This window comes from Panthera leo, chromosome E3, assembly GCF_018350215.1.
Source record: "Panthera leo isolate Ple1 chromosome E3, P.leo_Ple1_pat1.1, whole genome shotgun sequence".
Lineage (NCBI taxonomy): Eukaryota > Metazoa > Chordata > Mammalia > Carnivora > Felidae > Panthera > Panthera leo.
The window spans coordinates 1,601,791-1,620,871 of NC_056694.1; the positions used below are offsets into that span (position 1 = coordinate 1,601,791).

The window sequence follows — 19,081 nt, forward strand, 5'->3', positions numbered from 1 at the left end:
AGGTCCTCCTCTTCTGACTACACATCTGTTTGAGGCCGGACTTTTTCATATACTTCAGCTAGGAAACCACAACAGACGGAATACGGAAGCAGAAAGGAGAACCCAGCAACCTCCCATCTAAGCGACATTGAAAAGATGTGCACGAGTGTGAAATGTCATTCTTCTCACTAAATCTCACTATTTCAAAAAAAAAAAAATCTTTTTAAGAGGTTGTGAGTTTCTGTTAATGAAATTATAAATATATTGTAAATAATCTCTGAAATTTAATTTCCAGGAATAGTGACTATCAAAAGACAAACCCTACCAACAATGGCTCTTTGTTTCTAATAATTTTTTAGCATAAAGGAGTCCTCAGACAGCAAAGGGAGGGCAGTGTGGTGTGGGGGCGAGGGTCTCATCTGGGTGGGTGGGCAGGAGTCCAGCCTCTGCCAGAGAACATGCTGGATTCTCACCCACCAACTCACAGCCACAACGTGTGCGTGCCCGTCGTGAACACGAGGGAGCGGTGTGCTAATTGAGGCGTAACGCGTAGTTAGCAAAGAGTCCTAAATCTCAACCTCTCGGGGAACGTCCCAAGAATCTGCACCTTCAGGAATTTTCCCGCACAAAATTGTTAAGCAGCCAACTGGGAATCTGTGCAGTTCTGGCATCTGGGAAGCATGGCGGAGTTCAGCACCACCTTCCAGTTCTCCGGTCAATTCGCTGCTGTCCTCCCTTCCCAGGCAGGAGCAAAGCTCCTCCCACGCAGGGATTTACTTGCTCCCGAAGGTCTGCAGCACCAGCCACGACGACTGGGCACCAAGGGGTGTTGGGTGCTTGACGACACACTGACCACTACCGCCCGCCCATAGTTAAAGCAAGGCTGTTCTCCCTACTGAGTCTGCTAAATGGAGTTTCTTCACATGAGTATCAGCCCTGGGTCAGTAAAAAGGGTCTCGTGACCCGAAGGAGCGATCCACAGTTAACCCAGCGTGAAAAATCATCGCTTGACAAGAGACAAAACGATGAGAGAGCACACAGGTTCTGGAGACGGACCCGGCCGAGCTCACACCCAGACTCCAACGTGAAGTGACTGCCTGACGGTGAAACCGGTGCCAGCGAGGAACGCGGCATCTAGGGCGCAGGTCAGTGCAGGGAGCAGATATGATGATGCGTGGGAAGCTTCTGGTTTCCGCCGGTGCTTCACAAGCGTACCCTTCTTTGCTCCCACTCTGTCTTATCCTCTTTTTACCAGGCTCAGAGGCACCAACCAACGCGCGTGCCGAACAATGCCTTCCGGCGGCCACTGTTCTCAAACAAGTTGACCTGAGCTAAACGTGCTCAACGGACGCTGAGGCCCCCAGCCCGGGCCCTCCGTCCGCGAGCTCCTCTCCGTCCCAGTCTCCCTACACTTTCTCTGGGCCGGCCTGTCAGGGTGAGTGGGTTTTAATGCTTTGCAAACAAGCTGAAAAGCCTACTGAGGCTGACTTACGACATCAGAGACTCACCACCCGGCACTCGTACACGAGAATCAGCAGGTGTGTTCCCGGGCTGTCTCCTGAGAATGGGCCAGCGGCACCTGGGCTCCACGGCCGAGCCACAGAGCTTACCGAGTCCACACAAAGTCATCAGGAAACTCGAGGGACTCGTCAACAAGAATCCCGAGTCTTCCTCCCAAACAGAGGCCCTGGGCTCGGGAACCGCGAGCCCCCTTGAGCCCCCTCAAGCCCCCTCAGACCCCCTCTGCTCCAACCACCATGCCACGCCGCCTCCCAAAGCAGCTCCGTGGGACCAACGTCACCTAAGAGTCTCTGGGGGCGGGAGAGAGACACGCTACAACCCGTTAAGCAGCCGCGGCCACAGAGCGCGCGGGGAGGCCGAAGCCGGGCTCGGAGAGGACGGGCGCGGGACAGATCCTGTCGCCGGGGGAGCTCCCCACGCACACTATTTACGAGTTGTCCTGCCGGCCCCCCGCTCGCTGCGCTCCCAGAGCACGCAGAGCAGAGACGGTCTCCCCGCGAGCCCACGGTTATCCCAGGACCACAGACAGAAGCCCGAGTAGACTTGCTGACAAAGGTGAGGGTCACACTGAGAGGTGAGGGTCCAGGGCAGGAACGGCAAACTCGAGTTTCCTGCTTCTGAAGATAAAGTCCAGTTCAAGGCGAGGAGGCCGGTGGGGGCCGGCCTGCCGGAACCAGGGACTGAGTCAGGGCTGCAGGGACCGCAACGGGCAAGACGTCCTCAGCGCCGGCCCTCAAGCCGGGAAGGCAGGAACCGAGGCTCTGCCGCAGGGGCCGAGCTGGCACGAGGCCAGCAACCACGGACTCCGCTCAGGACAGCGACGGCCGCCACCAAGCGCCTGTGCGGTGTCGGTGACTTCCGCCGTGTTCGGTTCTCCAAGGAACCTGCGGAGCCTCTGTCCAGACAGAGGAGGGGCAGAGGTTCCGAGGACCCGAGGAAACGGAAGCACCTAGAATCTCGGCTCCAACGTTCAATAAGAGGCCCCGGGGAGACGGCCAGCCTCTCCTGTCACCCAGCCACCATCCCATCCCGGCGGCGTGAGCACAGACAGCATGCTTCGGTCTCCTCTCCCCACGTGCGCGGTCGGACCCCCGGAGACAGGGTGGGGGCCGTGGGTGAGGGTCGCTGTATGAACCCAGGCAGCGCCCCACCCAGTGGCCGGCCGTGAGCCGAGCCCCAGTCGTGGGGAGTGCACCACGATGGGCTCGTTCCGCCGCGGAGCCGGACTGAAAACGGCTCCCTGGTGTGACCTCCGAAAAAGGGAGTCTGTCGGCCACGAGCAGCCAGTCTCCAGCTCGGCCCTTCCCCTCCCCAGGTCAAGGTCTGCAGACACGGTTGGCCAATGAAAGTGTGCCCAGGTGTCCCCTCCGCCTTCCACTTGGGCCCACAGCGTGTGTGGCCCTGGGCGTCTAACCCAGCCCCATCTCTGCGCCTGCCCCTGGTCTCCAGAGGGACCGGTCACCGGGACAGAGCCCTGAGCAGGTGGAAAACACAACAAAAGTGCCAGAAAAAACTGTCTTTCAAACACTTCTGGAGGCCGGTGGGACAAAGGACACGCCCTGAGACGGCCCTCCAGCTACAGGAAGAAACCGGGGGAGGCCTTCAAGGCTGCGACGTAAAGGGGCGTCCAAGACCACCCCCCAAGGGTGACCAGCATGCACCCAGCACGAGGGTGTCCGTGTGGAGACCAGGCACCTGCAGCTCGGGGGCACGCACTTCTGACACCGCGTCTGTGAATCCGGGTGCGCGGGGACGGCCGGCCCGACGGAAGCAGACGCTGCCCGTCACACTGACGTGGGGCCAGGAGCAGGCGCTCACGCTGAGGGCTGCCGTCACGGTCCGCGGCAGCCCACCCTCCACTCGGGCAGGGCAGTGAGGGTGACGCCCAGGGGTCTGCAGCCCAGGGCGCCCAGGTTCACGGTCAGAAACACTGCAGGACTAGTCCATACAGACTGTGAGACCTCGTTTCTGGCTTCGCCGAGAGTGTGCTCTGCCCCAAGCGTCCGACTGTATAAAAACGTTGAAAACTTGTCATTTTGTCTTCTAGGCCTCTGTGTGCTACGTACGAAGGCCCTGCCTGAGACGAGAAAAAAATACCGTGAAAACAAGAAGGAGCCCAGCGGCCAGGAAGCACTGCGCTCCCGGCTGGCCCCGTCAGCGACCCAGGGCGGAGTCGAGCCAGGCTTCCCTCCTCAGCCTCAGTCGCCCTGGCTGCTCCAAGGACCTTCCAGAGCGGAGTTCTCTCGTTCGGGCTCTAAGGAGCCCTCGTTTGGCTACTCCGCACCACACTGACCACGGGGCAGGCCGCCGTGGCCACGACTCTGGGGGGTTCAGAAGCCCGGACAGCCCGTGAGCTGTCTCCGTGAGCCAATCTCGGCGTCTATGCAAGACCCCAAGGCCAATGGACGTCCAGGGCACCCTGCTCCTCGCCGGTCCTCGGTGACTCCACTCAGCTCCCCGCCACCCACACGTCCCAGAAGCTCGGCCAAGCTGACCGGCGCCCGAACTCAGGGAAACAGGAGTACCAGCGGGTCTACGACCAGCCCCAGGCCAGCACCTCACACACCCCTAAAATCATGACCCCGAAGGAGCGGACAGGCGCCTGGCCCCTCCCCACAGACAGGAGGAGGGCGACCGGCTCTGTCCAAGTCCCGCGCCGTCGGCAGAGCGGGAACACCGCCGCCGCCTCACCCGGGGCTGGGTCTTCTCCCGCAGAGGCTCCCTCGGGTGCCCGGCCGCAGCCGGTGCGGCATGAAGCAAGGCGGACGCTGCCCACACCGCCAGGGAGGGCGCAGGCCCGGGGAGGAGGGCTCTCTGGGAAGCAACCTGGGTCCGCCCGGAAGGCTCTCCGGTCTGCAGGGAAGGGCTCAGTCCCGTCTACCTGACGTTCTGCCCCCGCTCCCAGAGGAAGGCCGGGCCTGGCCAGGGAGAGTCAGAGGCGAGCCACGGCCCGGGCCTGGCAAGAGACAGGGACGCAGGCCACGGGCCCCGCCCAGTGTGGCCGAGGGCACGGCCACCCGAACCCCTGACACGCTGGCTTCCCGGGTGATTTTCCTACAGAACCGCTGCAGGACTAACCGCCCAGAAAGAGACTTCATCTTGGGGATGAAAATTCTTTCCAGGCCTTGAATAAAAGGGAGAGTTTCACATTTCATCCACTTGCATGTCCCTTAACAATAAAAACTTATTTAAAAGGCCATGAATATGCAAATTCCATTTTAAATATGGAAATGCAAAACACGTAAGAAAACAGTCTGGGCGTGAAGTATTAATGGCATCTCCTCTGGCTGACAAGAGACGATGCGAGCCGGCTGCTGCGGCAGGCTGACAACCCGTGGCCGGAGCTCGCGGCAGCTGGACGGCTCAGCCCAGAGCAGCCAGAGCCCTGCCCTCCCCGGCCCTCCCCGGCCCTCCCCGGCCCTCCCCTACCCACAGCCACACCCTGCCCTCCCCTGCCCTCCCCTACCCACAGCCACACCCTGCCCTCCCCTGCCCTCCCCTACCCACACACCCACATCCCCAGCCATACCTGCCCTCTTCTGCCCAGGGAGTGGGCCGGGCTGGCCTCTGCTACAGAGCCCAGATCTTCTGACCCACTGCTGTCCTACACCCTGCCCGCCATGACGTCTATGCAGCCCCTCCCTGCAGAACCACAGGGCCAAACCTCGTGTCCCTGCCAGCACAGCCCCAGGTGCACAAGCCCCAGGGCGCACAGAAGGGGCACCGGGCCTGAGTCTGGACAGTCCGATGAGGACAGGCTCTGTCCCCCAAGGGTACAGCGGTGACTCTCCGGTGACTCCGGAGCACCAAGCACAGGGTAACCTCCTGGGTCACAAGCAGGACTCCAACAGAGGCCAACCAGGCGGCAACTCACCCAGCACAGTCCCATCGGGCAGCCTAGAACCCTCGGGTCTGCGTGTGGAGCGAAGGGCCTGGAGGCTGGCCCAAGGAGACACACGTGTACACGCGCCCACGCGCCACCCCCACGGAGCAGCACACCTTGAGTGCGGCCACCCCAGGTGAGGGCCCCGCCAGCGGGAGGCTGATGACTCCCGACAACACCGCCAATCCCCCTACGGAAAATCCTGCCACCCTCCATCCAGAGAGCTCAGGGGACTTCGGGGACCTTCTCGTGAGAAGCTCTCTGTGGACAGGCGGGAAACCGAGGCACGGACTGAGAGCACTTCTTGCCTCTCAAGCTGTGGTCCTGGGAGCTGGGTGGAGACGTGGGGCCTGCTGTCCGGAACTTGCCTTGAAACGCTTGCTGACCTGGGGGCCATTCGGAGGCCACGCCACGGGCGCCACACGGCAGAGGAGCCGGCGAGGTCTCCAGCCCCAAAAGCTGCCACGGCCAGCACAGCTCCACACGCACGCCCTGATTTGCGCTCTGCGCGGCCCGTGAGAAGCACCGATCCCCACGACGACGCGCGGCTCCATCGTCCAGCTTGTCGGAAGACTTAAATGACACGTCCCCAGACCCAGACCCAGGCCCTAGACTCGGCTCCCTGAGGCTGCCCCCCTACACCCGCCCCTGTGCCAGGCTGGCACCACCAGGAAACCCTCGGGACCTCAGACTGGGCTCTCTCCCAGGGGTGAGGGGCCTCGGCCTCCGGACAGGAGCTGGACAGTCACGGTCCGGATGATGGGGGCAAGTCCTATGCTCCCTGGCCGAACCGGAGAGGGTGTCAGTCGAAGGTCTGCGCCCCCCAGGAGGCCTCGAGGCGCCCGCCCTGCGGGTCTCGCCAACACCGGACAGGAGACGGCCGGAAGCACCGCAGCCCGCGGCTCCAGGAGAGGCATCAGGGAAGACGCCCGCCGCCTGCCACCTGCAGCGCTCCCCTCACGCTCCCCCCTCCTCCCTCCCCCTCTCTAATTGGCCACAGGATTTATAGGCTTGGGAGCGGCAGTCCTGTGGGGGGGGGGGGGGGCCGCGGAGGAGGCTTGAGGACCGGCGGGCGCAAGAGGCTTCCAGAGCGGCGGGCACCACCTCACGTCCAAACACGGGCACTGCAGGCAGGTGCCGGCACCCCTCGGCCGGACGGCGTGGAAGGGGAGGCCCAGCGTCCCTCCGTTCAGCCTCGACGGGCACAGAGGTTCCTGGGTTCTCTTTCTCCTGCTGACGGGCCCAAGAAGGGAGCGGGTTTGAGAACCAACGTGACGGGCGGCTGCAGGCCGACCCCGTGCAGGAAGGCAGCGGTCCCGCAGCGACCACACCTGCCCTGCCCCAACCGCCTCAAAGGCCCAGCTCACGTCCCCTCAGGCGGCCGAGGGTTGGGGCGCCGCCACGGCTGAGGGGAGGAGAGAGGCCTGTGTGGACACGCGTGTTCCAGACACGAGAGCTTCCGGAAGGGGCTGTAAACACAGACTGGGAACCTGCCTGGGCTCGTACACAGAGAAAGGCTGCCTCTCACTGGGCCCGGACAGCTGGCTGGTGCTGTGCTCGGTAGAGGCGTGTCACCCACCCCTGGAACGTAGGCACTGTCACGACCTCCATTCCGAAGAGGAAGAAAATGAAGTCCGTGTGGGCAGCCTCGACTCACGTGGGCTGACACACGTATCCCACCTCCCCGGCCACCAAGCTGGCTCAGGCAGCGGGGCGCCCCGCACCCTGGCAGACACGCGTCTGCGGGGTCCAGCCTGCCGGGGGTCGGCCCGCGTGGGACTGCAGGGGTCGGGGACAGGAGCAGGACACAGAAATCCCGGGCAGGTTCCCCCCAACCAGGTGCTCCCGGAGGACGGCCCTTGGGGCCTCGCCAGCAGCCCTGACCCAGGGCCATGCAGTCTGCGCCAGCGGACAGAGGAGACCCCGGCCGAGACGGGGGGGGGGGAACGCGCGAAGCGTGTCCTTCAAGACAGATGCGTGGGGCCCGCGAGGCAGGCGGGACATCCCAGCTCTCATCCCTCACGCTCCTCACGTATGCTGTTCTCTGGTTTGTTTTTGTTGTTTTTCACAGTCCCGGCCAGATCTAACTCAAAAGCTACTGGGCCCGCGGAACGTTCCCTGATCGACCTCGTGGTCAGAAACAGCTACGTCTCTCTGACCAAACACCCTTCTACCTCTCAGAGCCTCTGCACCAGTGTGAGCACACGTGTCCAAGGACACGTGCCTACACACGCGTGCACACCCCCAGCCCCTCCCCACGGGGGTTACCCACACCGGCCCCAGCACAAGCCAGCACTCCATCGGGCCTTACGTGGCCCGTGGTAAAGCACTCGATGCCCTTCAGGGCCACGATCTCAGTGACGACACCTGTCTGCTCGGAGGGACACATGTGTCACAGCCACCCCGAGGACACCAGGCTGTCTCCACTTGGGCATCAGCCGCAAACGGAGCAGGAAGAGCCTTTCCGGGAGCCGTTAAGGGGAATTACAAAACTCACCACTTAGAATAAAGCAAAGCAGCCAAGTTTACCCTCTAGTGGGACGTGTGGGAATGGCTTCAAGCCACTCAGGCGGCACAGCGTGAGGGACAGCGGACCACGGTGAGAGCTGGCCGCACCACGGCCGGGACGAGGCATCGGGAGTCAGGGGGCGGCGCCAGGCCCGCTGCGGGCCACACAGGTGCCCACGCACCCTCCCACCCCACCCCCGACTGCCGCTGCATCTGGCCACCGGGCGGGGGCGAGGACGCGAGGACACGGGCACACGATGGTGACGGAAGGGGTGAGAGAAGCAGGACCCCGAGGGCGGCAACGGGCCACGGTCCTCCTGGCGGGGGAAACGGAATGTCCCAGAAGGTTTCTCACGGCAGAGGCTGCCCGAGGGACGTGATCTGTCTGACACGCGTCTCCAGGGGAGCCTCCTACACCGACCCCACGGGGCAGGGAGAGCGGCCGGGGCCGTCCTCACGGTGCGGCGGTGACACGGCTGGTGCCGGCGGGGTCGGCGCTGCGATGCCGGGTGCGCTTCGCAGGCGGAGCCGCGACAACCGCCTGTGGCTTCAGCGACTGAGAACGACCAGAGGGCCGCGCACCCGCAGCGCTGGTGGCACCCGCCTCCGGCAGCGCACGCGCTCGCCGCGTGCCCGACGTCACTCTGACCAGAACCGCAGCTGTGACTCCCTCGACCTAGACACGTCCCCGCGCCAGGGTCAAGGTAAACAAGCACGCGATCAAAACACACTTCATACGTGACACCCAATCCGACGGGAAGCCTAGCTGAGGCAGGCAATTCAAACGCAGCCGAGACCTGAGCAAAGCCCCGGAGCCAGCAGGGTCCCAGGCGGGAAGACCTCTACCTGACCTCACGGGCTCCTCAACATAAGCACGTCTGAAGCGACTTCCTGGTCACCCCCCGTGGACACACAAAGCAGGCTGCTGTTCCACGAGCTCCCACCAAAACCCCACCAGTCTGGTTCTCTCGCCTGCCACCACTGTCCTTCCCACGGACCACGGGCCCAGCCCCTCCACGTCCTCCCCCGGCCACACACAGGAGACAACTCTCAGCGCCCTGCCCTCGGCCGCCCCAGAGGCCACCGCTGCCCCGTTCCCTCACCGGGCGCCGGGCCACCCAACACTGACAGAAAGAACCTCCGTACTTGGCTCTCAACAGCCCCGTGACAGTTACCGCCACCGTTGTCCCGACAGGTGAGGCAGAGAGGCGATTCTACTGCCTAAGACACACAGCAACTCGGTGGTTGGCCAGGACTCCAGCACGGGCAGCCTGAGCCTCGAGCCAGTGACCTGGCCACTCTCCAGGCACAGGGCTCCCCGTGCACAGAGAGAACAGGTCCTCGGTCATTGTGAATCTTCTGCAGCCGTCACCAGCCCTGCTGGCCTCGGGACAGCTTGAGAGCACCATAACTCACATAGACACAGGGTGACAGAGGTGACAAGGCCTAATCATACTCCAGGCGGTTCGAGACGACAGCCCAAATGCTTCGCACGAACAGCAGGGAAAGAGCCACACAAAGAATTATGACCCTGATGCTGATCTTAACTGCCCCCCCTCGGGGGTGACACAAAACCCATCGGCCTGCCGGCTGCCGGGAAAGCACACAGCCAAGGGCAGTGCCGCTCGCAGCCAGAGACGGGCAGCATGTGCGAGGACCGCCCACCCACCCGAGTCCCCTCACCACACAAGGCCCAGGCGTCCCCAGTCAAGGCCCAGCGCTCGTGGCAGCGGCGGGAATGACCTGCTGGCCGTGTGCGGCAGGACTGTGACCCCAGGTGCGCCAGGGCTCATGACCCCTGACAGCTTGCGACCGGGGGCTCTCGGGAGGCAGCTCTAACCCAGAGGAAAATGCCATGCTTCAAACCACCTACAGCGACGGTACGGCCCGGGGCTCGGATGTGCTTACGGATGCGGCCCACGGTCCCGGGACTCATCCGCCCCAAGTGCCAGGACCCTCAGCACGAGCGCGCAGGGCAAGGGCTGCGGGGCTGGTTCTCGAGGGCCCGTGGCAACTCCCCCTGCCTCCACATCTGTCACAGGTGCAGATGCTCCCCCCACCCCCGCACCCACACCAGTCACAGGCGCCGTGGTCTGGGCCCCAAAGGAAACAACCTCCCAGCCGTGGCCCGGCTCTAGAAGCCAGCTGTGAGCTCTGCACAGGTTGTGTACTGAGGCCCGGCGAGGGCGAGGAGGCTCACAACAGCATCCCGTGAGCTCTGGGCGGAGCACGGGGTCACAGGACACACCCAGATCCTCCACAATCACCCTGTGTCCGCGGCACACAGCCTGGGGGGGAAGAGCGTGAGCCTTCAGCCTCCAAGAACCAAAACTAAATCTACGGCAGCAGCGGCGAAAAGGCAGGATTCCCTGAGCTGTAATTAACCTCCCGTCTGAAGGCACCACCAAACCCCTTCGCGTCAGTGCCCGCTGGTGCCCTGCAGCAGTCCGAGAACGGCCACGGAAGGGGAAACCGCAGAGAGCCTGGCCTAAGGGTTCACAACACCCCTCAAAGGGCAGGGGTGCCCTAGCGCCAACCGGAAACCCTCTTGACTCCCGGCCCCACGCCACAGAGGGCCCCACGTCTCCGGGCGTTCCCAGGGCGCTAATGAACACTGGGGCCATTATCACACCACAAAACAGCCCTCACGGTAGACACGCGCCCCACTTTGACGTAAGGAAATCAGAGCTCAGAACTCAGGGAAACGTGCATGAAACCAGCAGCGAAGTTCATCTCTACCACAGGAAGAAGAACACCTCCACCCCCGTGCAACTTGGGAGGGCTCTGGAAGGTTTCTGCCTCTGAATGCCCCAGCCCACCGCTGGCCTTGCAGCCTCCAGGCCACGGGCACGAACATCGAGGGAGGCACAAATCCCAGCGAGGCTGGCGGCAGTGCGGGACCAGGCCCGCCAGCAGTGAGGTACGGGCACACTCCGCTCCACTCCGGGGTTGGCCAGCCGTGGCCCAGGGATGTGCCTTCCCTCACCTCCCCCAAGTGAGGCGAGCGCAGGACACTAGAGCACCAGATCCTTCCCTGAATGACCCACGGCGAGGCTGGTGCAGCCTGACTCGAAGCCGCCACGGAAGGACCCGGTGAGGGACAGACCAGAAGAAATGCCTGGGGCCCAAACTCACAGGGCCCACCCTCCGGCCCGGGCACCACGGCCTCAAGTCGCTTGCTCCCCTGCTTGTGTGAGCGGGAAGGCCCTCTGAACCCTCAGGCCCTGCCCCCTGCGTGCCTGCACCTGCAGAGACCCCGCATTCTCGGCCGCTGGCCATGGTGCCTCTTCCCACGTGCCCTCAATTTCTGCTTCACTGGCCGCGAACGTGAGAAGTGAGGTCCGCCGTCCTGACCAGGCCTCCCTGCCCTCCACGCAGAAGGCCATGACCAGCCCACGTCGCCTTCTCGCCCACGGGACCAGCAGCTGCCCGGCAGCCCACCAGCATGAAGGATGCCAGGCCACAAGACCTCTCTGTCCCGGTCAGGAAGGGCCACATGTCAAGGGCCCCCCACCATCTCTTCCCGGGGCCCACACACGGATCTATCATGAACAAGCACAGCGGGAGCCACCTGGCCTCCCCTATCACCCGAGCGCTCAGCTCCTCCTACGGGGCCGCGGCCCTGGACACGGCCACGCCGTGACAGCCGGTCCGCCCTGGTGGCCGTGTGCGGACTGCGTGCGACACCAAGGGCCTGCTCCCAGGGACGCCTGAGATGTGCCCTTGCTCTGAGGTGGCCACTCACTCTCAGAGGGGACCGGGAGGACAAGGTGCCTGGGGGTCCCCATGGGGGACTGCTGCCTGAGACAGACTCCGGGGTGACTGCCTCACTCTCAGAGGGGACCAGGAGAAGGACAAGGTGCCTGAGGGTCCCCGGGGGGGTGGGGGGGAACTGCTGCTCGAGACAGACTCCGGGGTGGCTGCCTCACTCTCAGAGGGGACCAGGAGAAGGACAAGGTGCCTGGGGGTCCCCGGGGGGGGGGGGGGGCACTGCTGCCTGAGGCAGAGGCCATGCCCAAGCCAATCCCGAAAGGGATCAATGCAAAGGTCACTCCGCACTCACACCTGCAAGCCAGTGCGCAGCGGGCCCCTGCGCCCCCACGTCCCCGCACACGGAAGCCGGCCTTCCTGCCACCTCACAGCCGGGCCTGAGAAAAATGAAGACAAGTTTTCTTCCCTCTGACAGTTCGTTCTGTCCCAAATTCAAAGTAAAATGAAGAAGATCGTCTAGAAAAATGTAAAAGCTTCAATTTCAAGTCACTTTTAACGCCCGTTTCATCTGACAGTAGCTTTGAAAGCAAAAGGCAATCTTTATCGTTTGAGGTTCTTAAGCTAAATTGACGTGATTATGTCCAACATAACCAGATGCTTCTAAAAGCCCATTTTCAAAGTGACATCAACCCCCAAAATAAGAAAACCTTCCCTCTGGCTCCTAATGAATCCTTAAGACGCCACGTCCACAGAGGGCTGAGGCTGCCTCGTCACAGACCCCCACAGCTGTCCCGCCCCTTGAGGGGTCCCCGCGGGACGTGGACGAGCCGCAGCATCGGGGCAGCCCCGTCCCTCCGGAAGAGCTCTGGGGCAGGCCGAGGAGGCCGGAGGGGGACGCGCCGGCAGTGGGGCGCAGGTCTCTCCTTCGTGCCTGCGGACGGGTCGCCAGAAAAGGGAGGAAGACAACCCTGGGAGAGCCTGGGAGTGGCCTAAGGACAAGCATTTGGTCTCTGTCCCCTCTCCCAGCACTGAGCTCCTAAGAGCCTGGGCTTCCGAGGTGAGAGGGGCATTTCGTCACTCGTAACAAGCCCCTCGCGACCCCAGCCCCATCCGAGCTAACGAGGGGACCACAGGAGTGGCTGGAGCGACCAATCACATACTGGGGGGGCTAGGACTTCCAGGTTGGGGACCGCAGGGTGGGGGCTGAGCTCTTCACCAAGAGCCAGCGACTTCAGCACGGAAACTCCGTAAACACCCCAGAGTGGGGCTCAGACAGCTTCTGAGCTGGAGAGCAGGCCCAGGTGCTGAGAGGGGCAGGCCCAGAGAGGACACGGAAGCTATGCACCCCCACCCCTCACCCCGGCCCCCCCCAGCTGGCTGCTCGGAACACATTCTTTGTCACAAACCAGTGACTGCACGTGAAGCGATTTCCCGAATTCTGAGCTGTTCTAGCAAATCCTCGAACGAGGCTGGGGTGTCGAGGGAAACCCTGCGTTTGCAGGCACCCGGGGGACCCAGGACTGGAGACCAGGGTCTGGAGTGGGGGCAGCGTGTGGGACCGAGCCCTCCACCTGTGGGGTCGTGTCAGAATGGGGCGGACTGACAGAGCGCCAGCTGGCCTCAAGTGGCATTCGGTGTCAGGAGGAAAAACCTAGCACCGGAGAAGTCACGCAGCGGCTGGCCGGCGGGCCTCCCTCCGGGAACGGGACTCCTTCCTCGCTGTGCCGCCGCGGGGGCGGGTTTTCCTGTTACTCGCCACCAGGGGCGTCCCGGCTTCCATTCCTCTCTGCGCACACAGGGCACAAACACGCAGACGCTTCCCCCCACCACCCATCCACCGCCGCCTGGGGTCCACACCATCAAGGGGTCAGTCGGGGCCCAGGCCACAAAGACAGGCCGGCAAAGACAAAGAGGTTCCCGGTCCAGGCGCACATCCTTCTCGTGGCCCCCCAGAGCACCAGGAAGGCGGCGGGCGGCCCGGCAGCCACATGCTGCCTCGACAGGGTCCCCACCGTGGGACAGAAACGGGGGGCACCCTTCGCCTGCAAGACCGGCCCAGCCCCCGCTCACTCAGGCCGAGGGAACAGTGACGCACAGCTGTTCCCGAGCCAAGCCCAGGGGACGCACGCTCCCTGGCGCCCCCGCTGTCTGAAGCCAATGCCCCCCACGACCACCGGGGCCAGCAGGCCTACCTGCTGGTGATGACACTGTTCCGGTCCTGCAAGGCAAGTTCTCGCTGCTGCAGGTCAACGATGAACCTGGAAAGGTCTTCCGGGGTCCTGCGGGACCAACAACACACGTTAGCATCAGCCATTGCCCGGAGGGGACCTCATTCTGTGAGTCCCAGACCTGGGACAGCTCAAGCCCCGCGCACCGTCCCCGGGCCAGTGTGGTGGGGGCACTGCACACGCACCCCAACCTGGGTTCAAACCACAGCCCGCCACTGGCCACGTAACATCAGGTGAATTACTTTTATTTGACAGGATTTTAGTTCACCCGTAAAAAGCGATCAATAGCCAGCCGACAGCGTCACCGTGCAGAGGAGGGGAGATGAGGTGCAGGGGTGCTCGGCATGGTCAGCGTGCCCTCCTCTCCTCCCTCCTCCCTCCAACCAGCAACAGTAAGAGACACCCACAGTCTGTGCTTCGTCACGTTCAAGCTGCTCAGCCTGGCCGTGTGGGTTCCCCTTCAGGACGGCCCTGCTGCTGCCCCGTCCCCCACAGAGACGAGGAAGCGGGTCCAGGGCATTAAAAGTGCCCCAGGGTGCAACGGTCTTTGAGCAGCGCTGGACCTCAATCTGGCTCCTGGCAACTCAACACCCTAACTCGGAACACACGCCAACGTCTCCGAGAGAATGAAAACACCCAGCTCAGTGGGAACGTTCCAGACACAGCACAAAGCACGCAAGCTGGGGGCTCCCTGGCCTGCAGGTGGCAGGTGAGCCGAAGGCCGACGGACCGAGCAAAAGGCCAGGCAGCACGTGCGAGACAGCACGGCCTCTTCTGTCACCAAAGGAGCCACGGGCACCGTGACCAAAGCTACACCCACAGGACTCGCCCTCCGCAGAATCAGAGTCCGTCACAAAGCTGTGGGAGTGGCTATTGGTCACCGTGGCGCCCGAAGGCCCTCTTCCTGGCCTCTCACGGCACCACGGTACCAGGCTCCCAGAAACACCCCACTACCAGGCCAGGCCCGGGGGCTCCGCCACCCACAGCCTTGCCTCTGGACACGAACCCGCCAACCCACTGCCCCCGGACTCCGCGGCAGGTCACCCTGGCTCGCAGTGCTCTTCCTCAAGCCGTATCAGGACAACCGGCACCTCCCGGAAGAGGGACGCTCCCCATCCCGCCTGCCGCGCTCGGCGTGCGTGCGCGGGGCCTCTCGGGGCCTCTCGGGGTCCGCCGGGACGAGAACGTGAGCTCCCAGCACCGGCGCCCGGCAGCCGTCCATGCGGAAGCCCTGCGCAGCCCAGTCCTCACACCCCTGGGCCTCTGTAGGCCACACGCCTCCCGCAGGTGCCCCCCCGGCTCTCCCACCCTCAGTCACCCTCACAGACGCCCTCCCGCACCCCGAGATGAAGCCCCTCACTGGGCCTGGGGGAACCCCTGTGCTCCTCCCCACGAGAGGATTTAAGGGACCTCACACAAGACCGTCACCCAGGAGGGGGAGCCTGTGCCGGCCCTGGATGTCAGCTCCCACTCTTCTGGGAGCTTCTTCAAGCTCTATGACCTTGGGACTTAAAGACACTGGCACAGAAAGAAGGAAATCTTTTCAAGCCAGGAGGGATTTCTTTCTGAAACATCCTACAGAGACGCTCAAGCGGTCGTTCCTCTGTGTTACTCCATCAAAGGGGTGTGCAGACCGTTACCAGAGCCACAGGCCAAGTTTACTGAAAACAAATCCACAAAAGACCCCGGCCCCCAGCCCGCTGCCGGCCTCGTCTTCCGCTCAGGCCCGTGCAGAGGACCGTCAGCAGAGGGCCACCCAGTCTCTCGGGGATCTGGCGGCGGAGGCGGCAGTCCTCTCTCCAGGAGGGCGGGTGGCCTGCGGCTCCCTCCCGCCAGAGCCTTCCCGGAATCTGGAGCCCAGGCGGCAGGGTCGGGAGCACCTGACAACAATTTGGAAACCAGCTTTGGGCCCTGAGGCCGGAACCCGCCCCCGCAGAGCTGGCGGTAGAGCCGGCGGAGAGCCCAGACCCACTCTCACCGGGCTCTCCGGCCTCCTTCCGAGCGAAGGTAATGGAAACGAGCCAGTTTAATGATGAGGGGAACACCGCAACGGCTCAGAAGAGGAGGAAAGTGACCTTAACGAGCCGTCCCTCTGAGATGCTCCATCCCACTGACGGCGGGCACCCGCGTCCCCTGGGACCCAGGCCAGTGTGCACGGGCCGCCCACACACGCGCGCGCACGTACACGCACCCGGCCGCGCCCAGGAGGCCGGGGTCTCTGCCCCCTCCGCTCAACACTCACACGGAGGCCATCAGGCGGCCAAGTACCGCCGGACTTCTGGGCGGCCATCCGGGTCCTGGCCCCACCAACGAAGCAAGCAGCAAATCTGCTTTCCCTCCCCTCCCCCAGAGAACACCGGGCCTGCCCACGTGGCCCCCTTCGCCCGAGGCGGGGGACGTGGGCGGCCGAGGTCGCCCGAGCCCTCGCCGCCCCTCCCGGAGCAGGTGGGTCGTCCCCGCACAAACCACAGGCACGAGGAGCTGGCTCACACGCCCGTGGCGGACTCTCTGCCGGGCTGGTCCTTGGCCACAGTCCCAGCCCCCGAATCCCAGGTGCCACCATTGAGCCACCCCCTCCTCACAGAGCAAGGACGTGGGCTGCAGGGCCTGCCTCCCCCACGTGCCCCACTGCACAAGACTAGAACGCGTGCACGACGCCCACACCCGCCCCGGCCTCACGCCACCACCGGACAGCCTTTCCCTCGGTGGCCCGCGACTCTGGCTGCAACGAGACCCAGGGCCCTTCTGGTCACTCCCAACAGCACTAAAAACCCAAAGCACAGAAAACTCTTGGCCACGCTCCAGAATCTCCCACCGACCTCAGCGACAGCGAGAAGGCAGGACGTCTTCGAGGAAAGAGAGCGGGTTCAGTCACGGTCCAGACAACCACAGGCCGACGCGCCAGCGCGACAGGGCTCCTCGGGCCTATCTCCAAAGCCCCGAGACCCAGGCATGGTGCAGTGCGAGCGCCCGACAACCCTCGCGCAGCCGTCAACCGCACGGGAGCAGGGAGAGACGGGAACCTGGACAACCGTCTCCTGAGGTGCACCGGCCAACCCACTTAACACCGTGTGGGAACAAGGACAAGGCACGGGTGACGACGACGGTGAAGTTGTCACACCTCGTTACATAACTGAGGAACGTAAAGTCCAACGTGAAATAAGTAATCGGTACGTTAAACCGCGTGGAGTCCTGCAGACCCTCAGGTCTGCAGCTGATCAAAAAGAAAACACGTTCTGCTGGAGGACCACCGTGTAGGAGCTTTAGTTAGAAATGGTGCATGGAGGGCGATCGTTCCAGAATGTTCCGCACAAGAAAAAGGAGAGACAGAGAGGTGGGTTTTGCAACAAGTGGACGTTCTAAAGCCAGAAGGCTGAGCCAGGGGCAGGGGTCCTGGCTACAGGTGACCTCTCAGGAAGCTGCCCCAGCACTCGGCTTGCTGTGAAAACACGCCCTAGGAAAGGACGTGGGTAGATCAGGCACTTGAGGGACTTGAACTGACCAGGTCCCCTGGGGCACAGCTGAAGGCGTTCAAGAGGCATCTGGGGGCAGCAGAGACAACAGCAAGGGTGAACTCGCTCATCCCCAGGTCTCCGTCAACCGGGACAGCTTCCCTGTCTGGTGTGTGGCTCCCGTGACCTGGCCGTGCAGCCCCCACGACCCCAAGGAGGGTCGGGCCGTTGGACAAGGTAAGAAACGTAACCAAGAGGGGAGTCCCCGCCCGCCAACCCGGAAGCGCTCTTCAGGGAATGCGTGTCAAGGAAGCAACGGTGCGTGCCTACGTAGGTGGGGTGGCAGTCTGTCCTCCCGTGGTAAAATACTCCTAACGCGACATTTACCCTCTTAACCACCTTTAAGCATCCAGCTCGGGGCATCAAGGGCCTTCACCTGCAGAACTTTCTCATCTTCCCAAACTGAAACCGGGTCCTCGCCGAACGCCCCTCCACACCCGTCCCCGACCCCGGGCGCCCCCGCCTACTGTGTCTGTAGACTGGACGTGAGGGGGGCCACGCGGTCCTTCTGTGGCTGACGTCACTGAGCACCGCGTCGGAAAGGCTCACCCATCTTCTGGGTCAGAGTGTCCTTCCCCCCTGAGGCTGCACGATACTCCAGCGTGTGGACAGGCCCTGCCTTGTCTCTCCATCACCATCTCCCCATCAGCTGTCGCGGACGCAGCTGTGAACACGGGCGCACAGCTATGTGTTCGAGTCTGTGCTTCTGACTCCTGGCTACATACACACAAGTGGGGTAGCCGGATCATTCCATCCTTGGTGTTCTGAGGAACCGCCATACTGCTTTCCACAGCGGCTGCCCGGCGCACTTTCCCCACGTCACTGTCTTTCACATTTAAAAAAATAAAGGCTCGATAATGGACAGTAAGTAGGTTCTCACATGGGTGCCGTCTACTCGTGAGACTTGCTGCTGGGCAAGGAGGGGGCAGGCGGTTGCCACACAGCACAGGGCACGGGGAGAACACGGGGGGCGCACTCACTGGACAGGACAACGGGACACGCGGGGTTCCGCAGGTGGGGGCACCATAACGGGGTGGGTCATCTGGAACGGGAACGACGGTCTACATCATCCAGAGTCACTCCAGTCCACACACATCCACCTCTCAATCCATGGAATCAAAACCCCTGGAGATGGGCCCAGGACCTACAGACGAGTTCCCGTGTTTCCTACGCACAACTCAGAACCCTGGTCATTTGCAGAAAAATGGGGGCAATCCAAGCAGCAAAACTATCCCACGGACGCTGCAGGGCAAATCACCAAAAAGGTTATGCCCTCAAGAAAACCACCCACCGGACATGTGACAAAACACTCTCTGAGACTCTGTCCACTTGACAGACAACTACTAGACTCGGTAATTAGGTCCAAATCAAAAAGAAGAATCCCAGAAGACAAGGCCATGAACTACCACGGCCCTCGTTTCATGACGGGGGCACAGAGGCACAAAGCAGTGAGGCTGCATGCCCACGTCACACAACCCGCAACCGCCGGGGCTGGGGGCACACCTAGGTTGGTTTCGTACAACAGGGCACACTCAACGCCATGAAAACAGTAAGGAGAGGTGACAGGAACAAGATTCTGAAATGCTAACACGTGTGGATCTTTTGACACCAAAAAATACACACACTGAGAAAAGCAAAACCAGAAAGTAAGATCAACGAGATGAAAAACGCATCTGTGTGTGGGGTGCCCAGGTGGCTCAGTCAGTCGAGCGTCCGACTTCGGCCCAGGTCATGATCTC

General features: G+C 62.9%; 1 protein-coding gene across 3 annotated transcripts in view; it reads right to left on the minus strand.

Moving 5' to 3' along the window:
* MAD1L1 (mitotic arrest deficient 1 like 1) overlaps positions 1-19,081 on the minus strand; it is a 317,511-nt gene that overhangs the window by 245,183 nt on the left and 53,247 nt on the right. For all 3 annotated transcript variants that reach the window (XM_042921292.1, XM_042921291.1, XM_042921290.1), the window contains one exon: positions 13,795-13,881. In XM_042921292.1, the coding sequence (XP_042777226.1) occupies positions 13,795-13,881 (87 nt within the window). The remainder of the gene's footprint in view (positions 1-13,794; positions 13,882-19,081) is intronic.